This window comes from Tachyglossus aculeatus, chromosome 1, assembly GCF_015852505.1.
Source record: "Tachyglossus aculeatus isolate mTacAcu1 chromosome 1, mTacAcu1.pri, whole genome shotgun sequence".
Lineage (NCBI taxonomy): Eukaryota > Metazoa > Chordata > Mammalia > Monotremata > Tachyglossidae > Tachyglossus > Tachyglossus aculeatus.
The window spans coordinates 157715521-157738432 of record NC_052066.1 but is presented as its reverse complement, the minus strand read 5'-3'; the positions used below and the strand labels follow the sequence as shown (position 1 = coordinate 157738432).

The window sequence follows — 22912 nt, the reverse complement described above, 5'->3', positions numbered from 1 at the left end:
AAGCACTCAATAAATATGAATGAATGAATGAATGAATGAGAATTGGGACCAAATCTTGGCCCCAAAACACACGTTCACCCATTTTGCTCTCATCTAAAGAGTCCTAAATTGGTCCCTCTGCCTGATAACTGTCTGTCTTGGCTAAGATTCTGGCGGGAGAGTTCTCCGCACTGAGTACGGAAAAGTCCTCCCCGGTCGCATGGAGTTTCCTCAGCAGCTCTGGCTCTTCCGTTGGGGTCTTGCTTTTCCCAGAGGTGTTGGGAGTATTCAGCTGGTACAATTCCCGGGATGTCCCGGTCTTGGCACACCTGAAGAAGGCACAGCAGGAGCTCCGGAGCCTGGCAAGGTCCCGGTGGGTGTTCTCACTCACAAAGCAGTACAGCACTGGATCGGCCACGCAGTTGAAGCTGGTCAGGAGGAGAGAAAAATGGTAGATGTTGAAGATGTTGTTGGCAAACTCGCAAGTGGCCTCCCATAAGCTGCGCACCAGCAGCAAGATGTGATAGGGCAGGAAGCAGGCGAGGAAAATGACCACCGTGCTCAGGACCAGCCTCTTGATCTGACTCTTCCTGTTCTTCTGGGTGCCGTGGCTCTTGCGGACAGCCCGCAGGATGCCCCAGTAAGAGGAGAGCAGTAGGCAGATGGGGAAGAGAAAACCGACGAAAAACCGGTAATAGTTGATGTTGCGCTGCCAAGGCTGGATGGGGTAATGTTCGAAGCACACCCGGTGGTTTTCCTCATCCTTGAAGACCCTTTCGTTCACAAAGAAATAGATGCTGGTCAGCAGTTCCTTGACCCAGACCACCACACTGACCGCCGCAGCGGCTTTCACTGTCCGGAAGCGGTGGAAGCGGAAGGGGTGGGCTACGGCTAAGTACCGATCGATGGAGATGCAGCAGAGGAAGCCCACACTGATGTAGATGTTCTCATAGAGGAGGATCCCGCAGATCAAGCAAGAGAGGTCATTGTGGGACCAGTTGTCATGCTGCAGGACATACTGGAGCCAAAAGGGCAGGGAGCAGATGTACAGAAGGTCAGCCATGGTCAGGTTACATAGGTATATGCCCAGTTCATTCTTGGCCTTGATCTGCAGGTAGCCATAGTAAAGGGAGAAGCAGTTTGCTGGGAGGCCGGCCACCAACACCGTGATGTACACCACGGGAGCCAGGGTCTGGTGGATGGTATGGTCAATGATGCAGCTGGAGGAATTGTTCACTGGCATCTTCTCTGTGGAGTTCTCCATCTTCTAGGCACGTGCTACCTCCCCCTCTGAGGGGGTCAAGCGACGGGTCTTCCTTTTCAGTAACATTGTACATCCAGGATGGTGGTGCGGTCACCCAGGTCAGAGCCGGGCCCTGGCCAACAGGCTGTTATCACTGCTGCTTCCACACCGGGCAGTTCAATCTCTGAAAACCAAACAGAGGGAAAAGTATGCTAAATAAAGAATTGCCCAATAAATGTGCCAAGCTGGAGGGTTCCTTGGGCCCAGTCTGCCTGAGTCTGAGGCCTGTCTGACCTACCAGACATGTTGGGATATCACTGAGGCAACATAGGACTGAGACAAACTCTCCATCTCCATCTGGCCTGACCTGACCCACAAAGAGTGTATAGATGAAGTATAACTAGCAAGAAAGGGGCAGGGTGAACTCTACCTCAAGGAAGTGACTTTTAATATATTAAGCTTCATTAACATTTTCATTCATAATAATAACAATAATAATAATGGCATTTGTTATGCAATTACTATGTGCAAAGCACTGTTCTAAGCGCTGGGGAGGTTACAAGGTGATCAGGTTGTCCCACAGGGGGCTCACAGTCTTCATCCCCATTTTACAGATGAGTTAACTGAGGCACAGAGAAGTTAAGTGACTGGCCCAAAGTCACACAGATGACAATTTGCAGAGCCAGGATTCAAACCCATGACCTCTGACTCCAAAGCCCGTGCTTTTTCCACTGAGCCATGCTGCTTCCCAGCCACGCTGCTTCCCTGTTTCATAGAAATCCATTGAGTCCACGTGCCCGCCCCCCCCCCCAAAAAAAAAACAGGTTCTAGCCACTCTCTCTGGTCCTGCAAGAGGGGATCTGAGGACTGACTTAAACATTGGTGTGTACATCTTGCAGAGGTCCTTTTCCCCTAAAGAAAGCCTGACTTGAATATGGAACTATGTTGGCCCTGTGCTTTCCCAGCACATGCTCACTGCAGCTACTGCTGGCAATGTTGCGGAGACACTTGGGCCAGAGAAGACAGCAGCTGCCTGCTTCTATTTGTTGCTCTTGATCTCAGCCTCACCTACAGCCCTTAGTGGCTGATGTGAGCTAGGGGCTGCTTGGCCTCCACACCAGAAGAGAGTTTGAGTCACTTCAATAGGGCACCACTAATGCTACCAAGCTGTGGGGGTCCTGTCCTACTCCCCACCCCCTGGATGTTGGTAGGTAGTGGATCATCCCCCAGAAAACAGCCTAGGGTGGGGGCCTCTTCATGAGGCCTGAGAGGTGACCCTGTCTGCCCTAGAGAGGCCTCTTAGTTCTTATTTGCCTCAAGTCAACCCCAAGAGGGATTCTACCATAATAATAATAATAATAATTATCATATTCGTTAAGCACTCACTATGTGCCAAGCACTGTTCTAGGTGCTGGGGTAAACACAAGGTAATCAGGTTGGACACAGTTCCTGTCCCTCAGGGGGCTCACAGCCTTAATCCCTATTTTACAGATGAGGTAACTGAGGCACAGAAAAGTGAAGTGACTTGCCCAAGGCCACACAGCAAACAAGTGGTGGAGTCAGGATTAGAACCCATGACCTTCTGACTCCCAGAACTGTGCTCTATTCACTACTCCATGCTGCTTCTCTAAAGCAAAGAGAAAGTTTCAGGCTTTGGCAATTTTTTTTCCTTTTCTTTTTAATGTCAAGAGAGGATGGAAATCTTGTAATATGAAGGGTTCATTAGGAGCTGGGTAAGTCACACCTTTCTTCAGGCCCAGGTTTGGCCCTGTGAAAAATGAGGACAAGTTACTGGATTAATCCATCAGTCAATCAATGGTGGTGTAAATTAGAGGGAAAAGGAAGGAAGAGAGAACAAACAAGACAGAAAAATATGGCTGGAAGACAAGTCACGGGCAACAAGTCCCCCCTTCTCCTCCTCTCCCAGAAATTTATTCCAGACCCCTGTGTGGACTCAAGTAATGTATTGTAGGGTTATTCCCAGGATCCACTTTACTGGGGTACCCACCTGCGCAGTGAGCCTACAGTGGTTGTCGAGGTCACCTCCTCCTCCTGTCATCTACCTCCTAATTCGATTACATGAAATCTTTTTTCTTTGACTCTCCCTCCTGCTGTAACACCAGCACTTCTTTTGCTGGTCTTTTTCATTCTGATCCCAAATTTCTCCCCTTTCCTTAGCATCTTCCAGACATTCACTGCTCCTTCCCTTTCAGGCCGGCCTCGCCACCCAACTCTATAAGTGCCCGCCCACCATACCTCCAGCCTCTAAATCCTTCCCCACCCCAATCTGCCTGAAGATGGAAGCATTTGGCCAAATGTCTATTTCCTGAAGAGGGGGAGGGGAGAGGTTGGAAGAGAGGGACAGAGGAAAGAGCAGCCACAATTTTGCCTAGAATTCATTCAATCGTTTTTATTGAGTGCTTACTGTGTGAACATTACTGTTCTAAGCGCTTGGGAAGTACAAGTTGGCAACATATAGAGACAATCCCTACCCAACAACGGGCTCACAGTCTAGAGGCGGGAGACAGACAACAAAACAAAACATGTGGACAGGTGTCAAGCCATCAGAATAAATAGAAGTAAAGCTAGATGCACATCATTAACAAAATAAATAGAATAGTAAATATGTACAAGTAAAATAGAGTAATAAATCTATACAAACATATATGCAGGTGCTGTGGGGAGGGGAAAGAGGTAGGGTGGGGGGGGATGGGGAGGGGGAGAGGAAAGAGGGGGCTCAGTCTGGGAAGGCCTCCTGGAGGAGGTGAGCTCTCAGTAGGGCTTTGAAGGGAGGAAGAGAGCTAGCTTGGCAGATGTGCGGAGGGAGGGCATTCCAGGCCAGGGGGAGGATGTGGGCCGGGGGTCGATGGAAGGACAAGTGAGAACGAGGCACAGTGAGGAGGTTAGCGGCAGAGGAGCAGAGGGTGTGGGCTGGGCTGTAGAAGGAGAGCAGGGAGGTGAGGTAGGAGGGGACAAGGTGATGAAAAGCCTTGCAGCCGAGAGTGAGGAGTTTTTGCCTGATGCATAGGTTGACTGGTAGCCACTGGAGATTTTTGAGGAGGAGAGTAACATGCGCAGAGTGTTTCTGCACAAAGATGATCTGGGCAGCAGTGTGAAGTATTGACTGAAGTGGGGAGAGACAGGAGGATGGGAGATCAGAGAGGAGGCTGATGCAGTAATCCAGTCGGGATAGGATGAGAGATTGAACCAGCAGGGTAGCGGTTTGGATGGAGAGGAAAGGGCGGATCCTGGCGATGTTGTGGAGGTGAGACCTGCAGGTTTTGGTGACGAATTGGATGTGAGGGGTGAATGAGAAAGCAGAGTTGAGGATGACACCAAGGTTGCGGGCTTGTGAGACGGGAAGGATGGTAGTGCCGTCTACAGTGATGGGAAAGTCAGGGAGAGGGCAGGGTTTGGGAGGGAAGATAAGGAATTCAGTCTTGGACATATTGAGTTTTAGATGGTGGGCAGACATCCAGCTGGAGATGTCCTGAAGGCAGGAGGAGACACGAGCCTGAAGGGAGGGAGAGAGAGCAGGGGCAGAGATGTAGATTTGGGTGTCATCAGCGCAGAGATGATAGTTGAAGCCGTGGGAGTGAATGAGTTCACCAAGGGAGAGTAGATAGAGAACAGAAGGGGATCAAGAACTGACCCTTGAGGAAACCCTACAGTAAAGGGATGGGAGGGGGAGGAGGAGCCCACAAAGGAGACAGAACTAACGGCCAGAGAGATAAGAGGAGAACCAGGACAGAATGGAGTCTGTGAAGCCAAGGTTGGATAGCGTGTTGAGGAGAAGGGGGTGGTCTACAGTGTCGAAGGCAGCTGAGAGGTCGAGAAGGATTAGGATAGAGTAGGAGCCATTGGATTTGGCAAGCAGGAGGTCATTGGTGACCTTTGAGAGGACAGTTTCGGTGAAATGTAGGGGATGGAAGCCAGATTGGAGGGGGTCGAGGAGAGAGTTGGTGTTGAATTTGTTACCTGTTGGGTCGGGTCAGGCCGGAAGCCATTCCTGTGGGCAGCAGACATGTCTGGGAATTTGTCCAAGTATCCCACGCTGGGCAGATGGGTTAGTTCTAAATTCTCACCCTCCTCCCCAGTTTTCAGATCACTGTTCCACAGTCCTGGGGATTAAGTAGTCAGGGGGAGGGATTTCCATAACCACCGAACCTTTGGTCCCGTGAATGGTGATCCAGATCCCTGGGGATCTTTGGGCTGGAAGGTCTGCAGGAACCAGTCTAGAAATCAGGCTCCACTGCCCTTCCAGGGGAGCACCAGGATGGCCTGACCACTTCTGGAACCTGAGAAGGGCAGGGGTCAGCCAATGGCTTTTCAGCTTCCTGATTCCACTTCTCTGAAACACTCCCCTTTCTCTCCCTTTCCCCACCCCCTCAGCCTCCTAAACCCTTTTGGGAAACAAAGGAAAAGGCCTTCATTCAGATGGATTTTGAGAAGGAAATCCCCTCGGGCAGGCGGCGCTGACTCCTTAAGTGGAGGCCTGCATAAATGTATGTTATTGTTCCAGTTGGTTTTCCACCACTTTTATTTAGTTTTTCTTCCTGGGAAAAATCTTGGGAGTCAAGTTAACTCCAGCAAAGCCATATACACACACATTTGTCCACAGCCCACTCCACTAAGAGCAGGGCTAGCTGGTGGGTTTCTGAGGACCTCCCCCTCTCCCCCTTTCCTTCATATTCCCAGCACTCCTGCCTCTCACCTCCTCACATCTCTTGCAGACACCCTCGGCTGCAGGGAGAACAGGCTGTCTGAGGGGCTGCTCTCCAGTTCCCCTCAACTCTTCTACATCCAAACTAATGCCCTGGCCTGGCTCAAGCACCCCCATTAGCCCCCAGCTGTCACCCATTGGCCCTATGTCATTGCCTGACCTTACCCCTGCTTTCTAAACAATGGAGGAGTGTCAGGTGGGCAGCTCACCAGGCTGGAAAATTTTTCTAAGGCCTTTTTTTAAATGATATCTATTAAGGGCTTACTATGTCCAGGCACTGTACTGAGCACTGGGGTAGATACAAGCTAATCAGATTGGACACAGTCCTTGTCCCACATGGGGCTCACAATCAATCCCCATTCTACAGATGAGGTAACTGAGGCACAGAAAAGTTGAGTGACTTGCCCAAGGTCACACAGCAGACAAGTGGTAGAGCTGGGATTAAAACCCAGATCCTTGGACTCCCAGGCCCATGCTCTATCCAGTAGGCCACACTGCTTCTCTACTAGGCCATGCTGCTTCTCATTCCTTGGAAGAGAACTGTGAAGGATCTGAGTCATTTAACTTTTCTATGCCCTAGTTTCCATCTCTGTAAAATGGGGATTCAATATCAGTACCCTCTCTTACTTAGGCTGTGATCTCCATGTAGGACAGGGACTGTGGCTGACCTGATAACACTCCGTCTACCCCACCGCTTAGTACAGTGCTTGACAAAGAGTAAGCACGTAACAAATACCATAATTATGAAACTGCTTCTTTGTGTGTCAAGTACTGTGTTGGGCTTTTCAGGAATGTGGGAGGGAGTCTTAAGCTCTTTCAGTGAATTTCACCAATTCCCTTGGAGAACTCATTCATTCCCATGAGGATGATGCCCAGGTTTGGAGGACTGAGAGCCTCTCATCGTCCCACCCAAACCTTGTCCTCCCCTTGTCTTTCCATCCCTGAAGACAACACTACTTCTTCCCTGCCTCACAAGTCCATAACCTTGGCATTATCTTTGATTCATCTCTTTCATTCAACCTGTTATCAAATCCTGTCAGTTCACAACATTACTAAAACCCATCCTTTCCTCTCCACCCAAACTAATATGCTCATTCAAGCACTAATCATACCCCGCCTTGTCTACTGCATCAACCTCCTCATTGATCTCCTTGCCTCCTGTCTCTCTCCATTCCAGTCCTTCCTTCACTCTTCTACTTGGATCATTTTCTTAAAAAAAATTCAGTCCATGTTTCCTCACTCCTTAAAAACCTCTAGTGGTGGCCCATCCACTTTCACATCAAACAGAAACTCCATACCATTGACTTTAAAGCACTCATTCTGCTCACCCCTTTCTACCTTAACTCATTGATTTCCTATTACAACCCACCCCACACAGTTCGCTTCTCTAACACCAACCTGTACTTCACCCTTATTTGTCTCTTTGCTATCTTACCCACATCCTCTCTCTGACCTGGAATTCCCTCTCCCTTTTTATCTGACAAACCACCACTCTCCTCACCTTCAAAGCCTTATTAAAATCACATCTTCCAAAAGCTTTCCCCAACTAAGTCCTCATTTCCCCTACTCCCTCTCCTTTCTGCATCACCTACACACACTTGAGATTCACTGCACCCTCAGCCCCACAGCACTTACATACATATGTGTAATTAATTTTCATGTCTGTCTACCCCTCTAGACTGCAAAGCTCCTCATGAGCAGGTAATGTTTCTGCTAACTCTGTTGTGTTGTACGTTTCCACACACTTAGTACAGTGCTGTGCACACAGTAAGTACTCAGTACCACTGATTGACGCACCTGGGATACCTCATCCTCTCCCCTCAAGAATCCACAGGAATTATTGAGGGGTTGGGGAATAGAGTCATCTGAGCTCTGCAGTTATGGGACACTCACTGAAGCTTGAAAGTGGTGAGTTCTAAATAAAAGGAAATATTTCCTCGTGCTGCAGTGGCTATGAATATGAATATAGGATTTGTTACTTCTAGGTTGTGCAGGCTGAAAATATCTGTAGGTTCATGAGGGTTTTGGACACATTCATGGATAAGCAATTCAAAAGCAGGCTGTTAAAGGGGAAAGTTGAGGATGTTAGATGATACAATCCTCTATGGCTTTCTGAAGTCAGCCTCTAACCTTTAACACCCTCAAATGACCTCAGGTCACCATGAGATTTAAAGCCAGCCCATGCTCTCCCCACATCTTGACAAACCCAGCCCAGCAGTTGGCCCCTCATACACAAAGCAGCAGCCCCATCTAACACACCTTAGGCATGAGTCTGCCAGTCTTCTCCACCTGCCTGGCATCACCAGTTGCCTCCAGCCATTCCCAGCTCAGACCAGGCCAGTCCGAAGGACATCTTCCCAAGTTCTGTAAAGTCTGAGGGGCAGGGGCTGAGGAGACTGAAGGCATTCATGACTAAAGGATGAATAATTAGATAAAGACAGACTGTGTCCCTATAGAACTGAGGTGGTGTTTTAGTTAATTGTATTGTACTTCTCCATACCACAGTGCTTGATGTGTAGTAAGCACTTAAATAATTGTTATTATTATTATTATTATTATAAGGGATGAGAGCATTTCCCTCCCCCAATCTGCCCCCCACCCAGCTCAAATTTTTTCCCCTCACCAGTGTTGCCACCTTCAGCTCCTCCATGCACTGTTCCACAGTAGCTCCATCAGATCCAACTTGTACTTCCCAAGCACTTAGTACAGTACTCTGCACACAGTAAGCGCTCAATAAATATGGTTGGATGAATGAATGAAAACAAAGCCAAGTTGCTGTGCCTTCTAGCTCTACCTGTCCAATGTCTGTTTCTCTTTTGAAAGCTTCAAGTACTCCCTGCCCTCTACTTAGTCTGAGCCCATGATTCAATCACCTTTCATCTTTGATCTCCACAAATACCTCAGTTAATCATGGAAAATAGATTTATGGTTTATACATCGTTTGGATGCTCCTTCTGTTATGACGAACTGTGGTTCAGTGATTCCTAGACATCTGGAGCAGCAGTTCCCTTCCCCCAGCCCCCACCAGGCTCACTGTTCCTTCAGCTCCCAGATGGCCCTGTCTGCCACTTCTCCAGGCCCCCCAACCTTGGAAAGCCTGGAGAGAAAAACAAAATCCCCAGAGTGGGGAATGCAACTCACTTTCCACAGAGCAGGATAAGTTTTCTCTTCTTGGATTTTGCCTCCTATTACCAATCTCCAAACTCAAGCCCACACAACAGAAGTTTCATTTCAGTAAACATTATTATTATTATTATGGCCCTTGTTGAACACTTACTATGTACCAAGCACTATTCTAAGCACTGGGGTAGATACAAGTTAATTGGGTTGGACACAGTCCCTGTCCCACACAGTGCTCACAGTCTTAATCCCCATTTTACAGATGAAGTAACTGAGGCACAGAAATTAAGTGACTTGCCCAAGGCCACACATCAGACAACTCTTTCCACTAAGCCATGCTGCTTCTCGACAAATGGACACTTCAGTGTCATGTGGACATGAGGAAAATAATGACATGTCCAAAGACTTATTGTGGGGAAGGTTTGGGAAACAGCTCAGAGTCACTGACGGGAATGACTTTCCTCAAGCAATTTACAAGTGGTTATTGCAGGGTCTAGTGAGGAGAAAAGGAGTGGTAAGGAACAGGAAAGGCGTCAGATGAGACTGACATCACATTGTTTATACTATTGCAGGAAATCGGTTTAGCATCAATTCCCTAAATTCTCTCCCCTTCCCTTCACCGCCTCCGCCCCCGCCCCCACCACCACATACTCTCTCAAATTATATTTCCTTCTCAAAAGCAAGATGAAACTTGGGGTAAAAACCCATCGCCAAAGCCGAAGTTCCATAAGGTAAATTGGAATTATTCTAAGGCTATGTGCTAACCCTATATTGCCTAGACTCTGAGTGTAGAGCCCTTCTGGGTCTCTCCGGGTCCCAAGAAAGTGTGTGAAAAGTGGACTGTTGAGAGGTCCCCATTGCAGGTACCAGGCTCTGGACCAACTTGGATTAGACATAGGCCAGACTCCCCACGCTTTCCCATCCTTCACCTTCAGAAGTAGCTCAGACACATGGTACCCAGACATGCACACACACACACACACACACACACCCTTTAAAAGATGATTGAAATTATTATCACACTATTCCTAGGGTCACTGCCACCAGGCCTACACTAGAAAAATAACAATGGTGTAAATTTTTAAAAAAAGCACAAAGGAATCCATTCAGTCCATACTGCTCTAATACTCTCTGGACACTCATTTTCCACACCAGGAGACAAGGTTTCTCTTCTTGGATTCTGCCTCCTATTACCAGTCTTCAAACTCAAGCCCACAAAAGGGAAGTTTCATTTTAGTAAAGACAAGTGAACACTTCAGTGCCCTGAGGACATGTGGAATACCATGACATGTCCAAAGCCTTATTCTGGGAAAGGTTTGGGAAATAATTCAGAAGAGCCAAGGAAGTAAACTCAAGGGGCATCTATGCACTCAGATCATCCTGATCCACTGCCCCTCCGTCTTTTCCCAAATCTCCAAGATGCCAGTTCTCTCCACCGTATGAGTGAAGCTTACCTAGTCATTAGCAACTTACCCTGGGGACCTGTTCTGGGAACCTTCAGTCCTCTGGTAGCACTTGGTTTGAGACAAAAAGGCTTGCTTTCCCTCCACTCTTCCCACCCGTGGCTCATAATTGGACACCCTATTCTCAGGTTCAATAGTTCTGGCTCACTGCACATGAAATTAATTTTGATCCTTGCCTCGCAAGCCAGCCCCTGGCTAGGGCTTGACCAGTCCCACCTGCTCTCTGAGTCCTGATCCTCTCCTCGGGGTCTCCACCACCTTTTTGCCTCTGCTCTGAGCCTCGTCTACCATTCCGAGTCCTCGGCTGCTCACCCCAACTCTGAGTGCTGAGCAGGGGCCCCAACACTGCTGCTGCCAGACCTGTTCTCCAGAACATCTGCTTTCCCATTGGTCAAAAGCAGGCCCTGTGTACATACTTCTCTTCTCCCAGGGCCTCTTCATGTTCTCTCAGAAAGTCCTGGGAGAGTCTGTCTCCACCCCCTCGAGCCCCAGGGCCAAGCTCTCTGTGCTGGATGTGATGGTGGGAGAAGACTATGGCTCCCAACCATTTTCTCTCCCTGTTGAATAATTGATTGCTTTGCCAGTGTAGCAGTCTCAGTTTAGCCTGCAGCCCAGGGGAAAATGGAAACTTTAAAGAGCTGGGAACTTACAGAGTGCACAGGTCTTGCTTGACCAGTCGACAATGACTCTTGCTTTGCTCTTTCACTGGGGTTCCTTGCTTTGCCTGAACAGGTTTTGGAGCCTGATGAGAAAACAAACACTCAAAGTACATGTTTTGTTTTGTTTTGAGGTGAGCCACCAAGGACCTTCTTTCCCTTATTGGGCAAAAGCTTTGGGTGCTGAAGTTAGGGATTCACCCATTGAAGTACTTGTGGTTTGTGTCCTGATGAACAGATGCTGTTTTCTCTCTGTTCCCTATCTTGTTATAACAAAATGCCTTTGTTGTCACCCGTCTTCTGTGTTCGAGATCTGCTATATTTTCTTGCCGAGTCCCTGTCTTCCAGGTTTTTGGATTATTTCCCCAGACAAATTTGGAATCACTCAGGATTTTGGATTCTTTTTCCAGACAAACTCAGGGCATTCCCTCCTTAGGAGCCTCCCTCTCTGCCACATCCTTCCCTGGACAGCTCAACTTACAGAGAGCTTTCCTACCATAGCAAGCTCTAAAAACATCAACTCACCAACCTCAAACCTCCATCTCATCTCTATGTTTTCAAGCAAAAACACTGAGTCTCCCCATTCAGACACAGTTACTCACAGCCTCTGCTATCCCCAGCTTTACTTGTCTGGGCTGTGGCAAGAAGGGGGTTTCCCCACTGGCAAGCTTCTCCCTGACAATTCTTCCTGAAGCTTCAGGCCTTCAGAGAAACCGTTTGGGTAGCTGCCAGAATTCTCCCCCTGCCAAGCCTGAAAGTATATACCGAAGCCTTGGAGAGCAAGTTTAAGTAATTCAAACTCCATGCTTTCCATAGGTGGGAAGGCTGGCTTTGCAAATAGCAGCCTCACATAATTCCAAGAGGGGCACAAGATTGGTACTTTATTGCCAAAGCCCCACTCTGCTACCATGCTGACCCCAGAGCCCAACCATTGTCCCAGCTCAGGTTCTATCTTGATTGTGCCCTCTGGACACACTCTCCACTGGGAACCTGACCAGGCTGGCAGGATGTTTGCTCACATTATGCCCTCAAAAACCAGTCTGCAATTATCCCCAGACTCTCCAGGAGTGGTCAGAGGACAACTGGGCTAAAGTCGGACTGGAAACCGCCAGTGAACTCCTCCCCAGTACACCACTGCACCCAGAGTAGAAATCTGAGCCATCAAAGCAGAATTTCCCCACAAGACAAAAGGAACCTAAAAAGTTAGTCTCAGTTTTCATGTGGCAACCAATGGCAAGCTCAAATACATCTAGATCAGATACCAGCAATTCTTCCCACATCCATTCAAGACTCTTCCATCCTAAACCTACTCTTAATTTCAAGCTCCCCATCTCCCAGCTTTTTCTCCATACCAACGGCCTCCTTCCAAAATCAGACACACCTTGGAACTCCTGGCCAGCATCCCGCAGCTAAATGTTCAGGCTGTCAAACCAGCCTCGCTTCCACAGCATTCCCGCCTCTCCACTGCCCCTCCTCCAGTGGGCAGTTCACCATCATGGAGCCAACAGTCTGACAGACCCGCTGCCTTTTCTTCCACACACAAGCCTCGATCCTGTGCTTTTAAAATCCCCCAGATAGATCCTGACCACTCCCCTGTCTGCCTCCTAGTCACGGGAACTCCTCCAATCTGGTGTCAGCATGGCCCGTTGCCTCAGTAACCACTTCCCAGGAAACACCATTTGGATTACACCAGTAACTGCTCAACCCCACTCATCCCGGCACCAAAATGGAAAAAAAAAAAAAACACAGTTTCCCCACGTTCTCCACCCATCTGTTTATTCCTCAATAATGAATGAGTAACTGCAATCTGAATTTAAAGTGACCAAGCCAAAAAAAATAAGTCTTTTTTGAAGACACAAAACATATATCAAACCACACATATTTTATGGTGATGCAGGCTCATGGGAGCTGTATAAGTAGTTGGGTGTGGGGGCAGGAGGAACTTTCCCAAAAGTCTGGTACATTCCCCTTTTCCACCTAACTGAAGCCTTGCAGGAAGCCATTAACCCAGCCAGGCACAGACTATTGAGGGTGTGTAACACGGCTGGCATTAGAAAAGGCTGCAATTGTTTCACGGACCTTAGGCACGCAAGTTCACCTCAGAGTTGACATGATTTTGGTTTGGGTCCTCCTCTTCAAAGGCACATGCGGGAGGCCCCCCTCAGTCACTCGATCCTCACAGAAACACACCGAGTCCATCCGAGAAGGCTTCTTCCAGCCTGGTTAGGTCAAACCATTAACTTCTAGGCCAAGTGGGCAGAGTGAGGCCAACTGATGAGAGATATGGTGGAAATCTCTTTCCCTATAGGTTTAACATAGCCTACCTCAACACTTCTTGGCCCACAACCTCAGACAGAAAGACACAACTCACTGGAAAACCCAAATTGATGGGGCTGGCCTAATCCAAGAGGAACAGTTACAAAGGGTCAAGCAGACAATCATGGCAATATCAGGAGTTAACAAATGCCTCAGAGGAAGGCTATATTCCAGCAAGACTCCACTTCCCCAGAAGAGGTTTGATTTCAGAAATTAATTAGGAGAGGTCTCCTTCTTGAAACTTCCAGTGCCTCTACACCATCTTAATCCTCCTTGACCTCTCAGCTGCCTTTGAAACTGTGGACCACCCTCTCTCCTGGAAACATTATCCAATTTTGGCTTCAGTGACACTGTCCTCTCCTGGTTCTCCTCCCATCTCTCTGGCTGCTCCTTCTCGGTCTCTTTAGCGGGATCCTCCTCTGCCTCCCACCCCCTAAACTGTTGGAGTGCCTCAGAGCTCAGTTCTGGGTCCCCTTCTATTCTCCGTCTACACCCACTACCTTAGAGAGCACATTCACCCCCAGTGCCTTCAACTACCATCTCTTTGTGAACAATTCCCAAATCTGTGTCTCCAGGCCCAACCCCTTTCCTCCGCAGTCTCACATTTCCTCCTGCCTTCAGGACATCTCTACCTGGATGTCCGTCTGACAACTGAAACTTAACATGTCCAAAACACTACTCCTCATCTTCCCACCCAAATCCTGTTCTCCCTGTCTTTCCCATCACTGTAGACAACACCCTCATCCTCCATGTCTCACAAACCAACAACTTTGACATTATCTTCGACTCATCGCTCTCATTTTTTTTAATGGTATTTGTTAAGTGCTTACTATGTGCCAGGGTATTCTCCCCCATTCTAGACCATGAGACCATTGTTGGGTAGGGATTGTCTCTATTCATTGCCAAATTGTACTTTCCAAGCACTTAGTAGAGTGCTCTGCACACAATAGGCACTCAAATACGATTGAATGAATGAATGAAAACTAAGTACTGGGCTAGATATAAGCTAATTAGGATGACCACAGTCCCTGTCTCATATGAGGCTCACAGTGTTAATCTTCATTTTACAGATGAGGTAACTGAGGCACAGAGAAGTTAGGTGACTTGCCTAAGGTCACACAGAAGACAAGTGGTGGAGACAGGATTAAAGCACAGGTTCTTCTGACTTCCAAGCCCGTGTTTTATCTGGTAGGCCACACTGCTTCTCTGCTTCATTCAACCCACATATTCAGTGTCACCAAAACCTGTTGGCCCTTTCTTCACAACATCACTAAAATCCACCTTTTTTCCTCTATCCATGCTGCTACCATGCTGACCTAAGCACTTGACTCCTGCATCAGCCTCCTTAGCTGCCTTCCCTGCCTCTTCCCACTCCAGTCCTTACTTCACTCCGCCTGGATCGTTTTCCTAAAATAACGTTCTTTTCACATCTCCAACTCCACAACAACCTCCAGTGGTTACCCAACCATCTCTGCATCAAACAGAAACTCCTTACTGATGTAATTAAAGCACTCCATCACCTCACCCCATTCTATCTTACCTCGCTGATCTCCTACTACAACCCAGTGAGTATGTTGATGATGGAGTAGCAAAGACTGTATTCATTCATTCAATAAATACGATTGACTGAATGAATGAATACAGTCTTTGCTACTCCATCATCAACATACTCACTCAGCCTTAATCTTGCCTATCTTGCTATTGACCCCTTTCCCACGTCCTCCCTCTGGCCTGGAACTCCCTTCCCCTCATATCCAACAGACCACACCACTCTAGCAATGTGGTTTAGTGGACAGAGCATGGTACTGGGAGTCAGAAGGACCTGGGTTCTAATCCCAGCTCCACCACATCTGCTGTATGACCATAGGTAAGTCATTTAACATCTCTGAGCCTCAGTCACTTCATCTGTAAAATGGGGACTAAGTATGTGAGTCCCATGTGGGACAAGGACTGTGTCCAACCTGATTAACTTGTATCTACCCCAGTGCTTAAAACAGTGCTTGGTACATAGTAAGTGCTTAACAAGTACCATAATTATTACTTATTATTATGTTATCTTTTAAAGCCTTTTTAAAATCCCATCTCTTCCCAGAGGCAAATGCAGTTTCCATTGTGCTATAGCTGTCTCCTCTATACCAGCCCTGGCTCTCAGACACCATCAGTAGGAGTTTGGGTTCCAGCTGGATGCTGGTGTGCGGGACACACTGAAAATTCCTATTTATGGCCCAGAGGGCTGCTTTTCTCTCACCCTTGTTCAGGCCATTGCTGCTGCTGCCACCCAGTTTATAACTGCTGGAGCAAGGTAGGGAAAGTGGCTGGTGGCAGCAGTGGCAGGAGGAGTGAATGGGGTTTGTGGGAGAGGAGTGGCTGCAGTGAGTTAGGGGTGGGACACCAACAACAGGAATACAATTGGGAGGCAGTGGTAGCCTGCCTCCCAGCCAGATGGTGAGGAAAAATGGTCAGTGTCTAGGGAGGAGATAAGTTACTCCCTGCCTCCCTCACTCCCCACCTCCCAGCTCCTAACTCTCCATCATCCATAGCTGCTTTCCCTTTCCCTCGTTCCCTTCATTCCAACCCCCTGTCTGGCCCCATCTGCTCTAGGCTCTGCACCATGCTGCCTTAAGTCCCACAAAGTCTGGTCACTGTACCAGGATGCTGAGATCCTGCACAAAGCTAGGATCAGTCCAGTGGCCCTGAGCCATCACAGCAAAGATCGTCTGCTCAAACAAAATATGAGTACATGAGAGTAGAGATTCTTCAAATGCGGAATGCGGTTTTCTCCTTCCTGTACAGAATTTTCTCTTAAGTCCATGACTGACTTCTGCAACTATATTTTTGAATGAAAGCAAACACAAACCTGCCCTCCATGAATTATATAAGTCAGGTGTGACTGGTTTAAGTAAGCTGACATCATGTGCTATGGGTAAAAGAGCTTTCTCTGGCCTTGAGTGAAAATCCTCTCAGAAATCACATGAAATGATTATTTATGGGCTATCATGTATATTGAAAACAATGTTCTCAAATTTCCATTATCTAAAAAAATCATTAGATATGCTGCCTTCACAACAGCTTTATTAATCAGATCAATAATCAAACTCATTAACTACCTGCAATATATTGAGGGTTTCATGTAGAGCAAAATTATCACTTCCCTAATAATGGCCTTTGCCACCCACCCCTCCTGGTAGGTCTTTCCCCCAGTACAATTAATACACTGCCTGTCACATAGCAAGAACTTAACAACTACCATAATTATTATTACAATTGGTCTTCCTTGGACATGAGTGTAGGAGGTAGAGCGATAAGGAAGTTCTTCATTTCCAAAGCAGCCCTGGGGTCTGAGAGGGAGAGATCAAGGTGTAGAACCCAAGGGACAGAGAGTTTAAGACACTTACCCAAAGCCATAGAGGAATTTGCTGGCAGAACTGAAAATAGAACACAAAGCTTCCTGGTTGGGCTTATCCCCCTGGCTGCCGAGATCACCAGTTATCTCCCTGGTTTGCACTCTTTCTAAAAGAATCTATGACTCTGAGGCTTCCTCCCCATCACTGGGGTGGCCCTGTGAATTTTGGGGAGAGCCTCGGAAACTTCTGAAAAGATATGTGTGAGCTCAGGATTTTTAACCCATCTGCCAAGCTGGCAAGCCACCTCACTTCAGTGCCTAATTTTCCTCATCTATAATGTGGGTTTCAGTACCCATTCTCCCTCCCACAGGGAGCTCACAGTCTGATCTACTTATATTGAATTCTACCCTACTCCTTGGCACAAAGTGCTTAACATATACCATTATTTGTTATTGTTATGATTATGATTTACAAATGGGATTTACTGATATTTGCCTTAGGAATCGGGAGATAGGGGAATGGTAGCCAGGTGGGGAGCAGGCAGCAGTGATAAGAGGAAGGGGACAGTGAGGCTCTAGGGAAAGCTCAGAGACAGGGGAGGAAAAGGGAGAGGAGATAAGGTGGAGAAGCAGGAAGGAACAGGAACGACTCCACTCCCACCTTCCTGCTCTACCTAGCCTGGAACTGGCATCACAGGTGCTGAGGGTGGGGTCACGGAGCCAGGCCACTTGAGTGGGGCTTCTGCGTCAGCTCTGCCCTCTCCTCTCAGCCTCAGGAAGGGCCTGGTGGGGAGAGCAGATGGGAAAGGAGCCAGTGCAGGCTCTCAACCCTCTAACCCTGACTCCTCCACTAGGCACAGCAGGAGCCTGGGGCTCTGGGGGCAGCATCACCAACTGGGAGGAGAAGAGGGCTGAGGAGAGCAAAAGAAAGGAAGGGGGAGGAGAAAACAGCATGACCAAGTGGAAAGAGCATGGGGCCTGGAAGTCAGAGGACTTGAGTTATAATCCTGGCTCCGTCATATGTTTGCTGTTGGAGCTTGGGCAAGTCACAACTTCTCTGTGCCTCAGTTACCTCATCTGGAAAATGGGGATTAAGATGTGAGACTGCCCTCCTCTACTCCCATTCCCTTCTGCACTGCTCTAATTTGCCACTTCATTCATCCTCCCTCCCATTTCCACAGGACACATAAATATATATATATCATCATCAGTCGCATTTATTGAGTGCTTACTATGTGCAGAGCACTGTACTAAACGCTTGGGAAGTACAAATTGGCAACATATAGAGACAGTCCCTACCCAACAGTGGGCTCCCAGTCTAAAAGGGGGAGACAGAGAACAAAACCAAACATACTAACAAAATAAAATAAATAGAATAGATATGTACGAATAAAATGAATAAATAAATAGAGTAATAAATATGTACAAGCATATATACATATATACAGGTGCTGTGGGGAAGGGAAGGAGGTAAGATGGGGGGGATGGAGAGGAGGACGAGGGGGAGAGGAAGGAAGGGGCTCAGTCTGGGAAGGCCTCCTGGAAGAGGTGAGCTCTCAGCACACCTGTAATTTATTCATTTATTTATTCATATTAATGTCTGTCTCCCCCCCTAGACTGTGAGCTCGTTGTGGAGAGGAATCTGTCTATTGTTATATTATAGTCTCCCAAGCGCTTAGTACAGTGCTTTGCACACAGTATGTGCTCAATAAATACTATCGAATGAACAAATTAATGAAAGAATGTGAGCCCTATGTGGGACAGGGACTACTGTCCAACTTGATTATCTTGTATCTACCCCAGTCCTCAGTATAGTACCTGGCACTTAGTAAACATTTAACTAATACCATTAAAAAGACAAAGCAAAAGAAGAGCGAAACATAGGAAAAACAGAGGATAAAGGAATCAACACAGAGCTGGAAAATCCAGAGGTATCAATCTGCTTCTCCAAAAACCCAGTCCCATAACACCCGAATGTAGAGTAGGTATAATTTTAGAAAACTAGGAGGTTGCTCTAATAGCCCCCTTGTACATTAAGATGCTGCTGGGTCACCAGAAAAATGGAAAGATTACATCTTATTCAACCTAAACTGCTATTTCCTGCCGTTTCCAGTTAAGGCTAGTCAGATTACAACTTGAGAAATGTAGATGAGGGTTGTGGGTGGTCAAACCCAAAAATCCAAACAAAAGGCTGAGGAGGAAGGAAAGAGAGGGAAGTTAAGTGAGATGAGGGAGGGGGGTAATTGACTCTAGCGTCATTTCTCCTTTTCCGCTGGTTGATCCGTGTTATAAGGGTTGTCTTAGGATAGCCATCAAAATGATGAAATTAACAACCCCTTAAACGTACTCAGCTTAGACTGCTACAGTTTTTAATCGGTGAAATGCATAATGCTCATTACTTACTGAGCGATGAATGGGGAGGAGGGATCTCCAACATGGAAAACTTCACTGGGATGACTGGGTCTAGGCAGACAGAGTGGTTGGAGTTGGGGGGAGGGACAGGATAAAGGGGGATGAGGGCCAATGGGTAGGTGTCTCATTCCCCACTCCAAACCCATCATTCCCTCAGCCATTCCTGCAGTTCATCTGGCAGATGGGGACCATGGCAGAGACTACAGTGGACCTAGGAGCTGGTGAGAGGGAATGTTGCTGCCTCCGCCAGCATCTCCCAGGCCTTGGCAGCTGCCTCTGAAAAAGGAAAATTGAGACAGCAGGGATGGGAAGACCAAAGAGGAGGAAACACAGAAAGGGCTTGGTAGAGTTTTGCTCATTTCTGGTCACCGAGAGGCAATATCTCTCAGTGGCAGGCATGGGGAGAGGGACCCAGAAGTTACTCATTTAGCCTAAGGTTCTGCAGGCATGCACATCTTGTGCCAGGAAGTGGAAAGTTTCAGTCTGGGGACTCTAGGATTTCTGTTCTGGGGAAAGCAGAGTGGCTTAGTGGATAGAGCATGAGCCTGGGAGTCAGAAGGACCTGGGCTCTAAGCCTGGTTCTGCCTCTTGTCTGCTATGTGACCTTGATCAAGTCACTTTACTTCTCTGTGCCTCAGATACCTCATCTGTAAAATGGTGATTAAAGTGTGACCCCCATGTGGGACAGGAACTGTGTCCACCCTGAATAATCTGTATATACCCCAGCACTTATAATAGTGTTTGACACATAGTCAGCACTTAACAAGTACCATAACTATTATTATTATCATCATTATTATTATTATTTCTGAACCAGCGGACTGAAGGGGTGGGAGTGGATACCCGCTGGTCAGTGTGGTAGGGCAGAGCGGAATGTGGGCAACAGAGCACCCTCATCGTCACTCACCCTGTTGTCATTGGCCTCTGACTTGGCCAGCCCATAAACGTCTTTGGAATGGGTCTGGGCCCCTGACTGTCTGTCTGCCCAGTGGACTCAAAGCGTAGTCATCATGGATAGGTAGACTTTCAAGAATCGGAGGAAACTACCCCACCCAGGCACAGCATCCATTACTCAGTAGTGCTGCTCTCACAATGTGAAGACAAAAGTATATAAACAGCCCACTTGCCAATTTACTTCTTTGCCACATGCCATCTCTCAGCAGCCCTGAGAAGAAAGGCAGAAGAAAATCAGGGGCCTAGGTTGCCCACCAGTTCTCCAAAGTGGCTGCTTCCCCTGTAGGCCCAAATCCAGCATCCCCTAGACAACTGGCCTTGGGTTTACTTCCTGGTCTGGGTTGTGCTTACTGCCCCAGAGATGAAAGATTTGAACTGGCTCTAATAGGGACTGCTCCTGTCCCTAAGATGGGAGGAAAATGCAAAAATCACCTCTGCAGGAAGGAGAGAGTTGTTTCTCACCAAAATTTCCAGATTGCCCTAGAGAGAGCGGAAAGGTAGGCATCATGACATCTTCCTTTGACTGAAGAATTAGCTCAGGAAGACACATGCAGTCTGGCCTACATACACTAACCCTGTTCTAATGCCCTTCCCCCGTGGTCAGCACAGGGAATGCTCTGCACTCATTGAGCCCCAAATACCATTGATTGCTTGAATGACCCGTAGGCTCCCATGAAACCTTCCCTACTCGGATCACTGCAAGCCAGTTGGGTTAAGCTGCTGCCACCTCGTTTCCAAAATTCCACCTTCTCTTCTTTCACCACCATCAGTCATTCAGCAGCTTACTGGTACTCATCACTAAAAACCACGGGGGAGTCCATTTCTAGGCCAACAAACTGCCATCTCTAGTTAGCATCCCATTAAAACATATGGTCATGACCATGCCTTCTCACCAAGCTCCCCTTATGCCAAGAAATAGCCAACTTAGAAGATGGAAATCCTCTAAATTCTGAGAAGTGAGATGGAGCACAAGCAGCTTCTCTGAAAGTTTCCCATACCTTTTGCAAGCCTGGCACCATTCCAAAAAGGCTGTCTGTCACATCTCTAGCCCAGCATGCTGAAAAATTGGCCCCCTTGATTCCCTGGAACTCAGGGACTAAGAACCCAGCTCTCATGTCTTCTCTAGAGCTGCCAATCTTCTCTGTTTTAAGTTGCCACTTTCCCTCATGTGCCCAAGGATTTATTTTCCTCTGCCCCTCCCCACCGCCACCCCACCTTACTCATCACCACCTCAGGAAGATGGCCAGAGACAAGGGTGGCCCTGGTTGGGATTCCCACTTTCGGCCAATTCACTGCTTGTCAGCCCCTTCACCACAGTGTGGCTTTGGGAGGGGGAGTGAAAATCCAATCAGTTCATTTTGCTCCTGGTTGGCAGAATAATTTAAACTAGGATCTCCTGGAATCATTATATCACAAAGGAGAAAGCAGGGGGATAGGAGTAGGGGAAATGGTTTAAAGATCGAGGGTCTCCAGGGGATGAGCAGCCTCTGAGTTTAGGACCCAAGCATTGGGAGCTGCTCATGCTGCATGTGTACCCATCCACAGACAGGAATCCAAAACGACCTGGCCTCCATGCACAGAGCTAAGTCTTTGGAGGATTTTCCCAATGGCAGTTCTGCCCCAGAGCCGGTGGGGGGGGGGGGCGGAAGGGGTTTCTGCAGAATCTGTGGCTCTCCATCATTTCCACTAGGCCCACCTCTCATCAGCCTGGGCTCTGAGTGGGCTCTCTCTCAGAGCCCAATTTGAGTTGGCAGACTCTTCCATTGAAGGAGTCAGCAAGGCCCATGCATCTCACCCACTGGACCCAATGCCTTAACAAAAACCTTATATATACTCCAAGAAGGACAATATGCTATGTAAGCCTGAGGTGGGGGAAGGCTGTCCAGCCTCACAGGGTGCAGATCACACCCAACAGGAAAATGCTGGAATAAAACTAGGCCAGAACTGCCCCCAATGGGCAGTAATCCAAATGGACCAGGTGAGGGGGTTCATGCTGACTGGGCTGGATTTCCTCTTTAGAAAATGGGGGCGGCAGAAAGTCTCCATGGCCTCCTCAATCATTCTTCCCTTTCTCCTTCTGGGTTGCTACACACTCTTCCCACCTCCCTGCAAACAAAACGGGCTTGCTCCTGAGCTTCACAGCCCTGCCCTTTTTTCAACAGGCATTTCTATGGCTCCCTCAGCTCCCCCTACTCCACCCCCAACCTTTTCCTTCTGGCTGTTCTTCGCAGGGCAGCCTGTCCAGTCCCTCCTAACTCAGCGGATTACCCCATGTGACAGGTCAACTAAGCCCCAGGGGACAAGCACGCAAACGCTGCTGCATTTACAAGAGAAAGAAATCTCACCTGAGAGCTGAGACCGGTGAGGGAGCCCGGGATTCAAGAAGTAAAGTCCAGGGCTGGTAGAGCAGAGTAGTCCTGCCCACTCTGGGTCAGGGAGCCTGATCACACTCACTGCCTCAGGAGTGAGACACCATCCCCCCTCCGGCCCCCCAACCCCCAAACACACGGCAGGAGGATGTCACCCATTTCTACGGCTCAAACTGAAACTGAGCAATTCATTCATTCATTCAATCGTATTTATTGAGTGCTTACTGTGTGCTGAGCACTGTACTAAGCGCTTGGGAAGTACAAGTTGGCAACATATAGACACGGTCCCTACCCAACAACGGGCTCACAGTCTAGAAGGGGGAGAAAGACAACA

The 22912-nt window shown here is 48.0% G+C and overlaps 1 protein-coding gene across 1 annotated transcript in view; it reads right to left on the bottom strand.

Annotated features, from left to right (window-relative positions):
• Positions 1–22912, bottom strand: part of GPR68 (G protein-coupled receptor 68) — a 43124-nt gene continuing 20212 nt past the window's right edge. The window contains exon 2 of the mRNA XM_038748747.1: positions 1–1406. Within this exon, the coding sequence (XP_038604675.1) occupies positions 104–1243 (1140 nt within the window). The 5' untranslated portion in view covers positions 1244–1406 and the 3' untranslated portion in view covers positions 1–103. The remainder of the gene's footprint in view (positions 1407–22912) is intronic.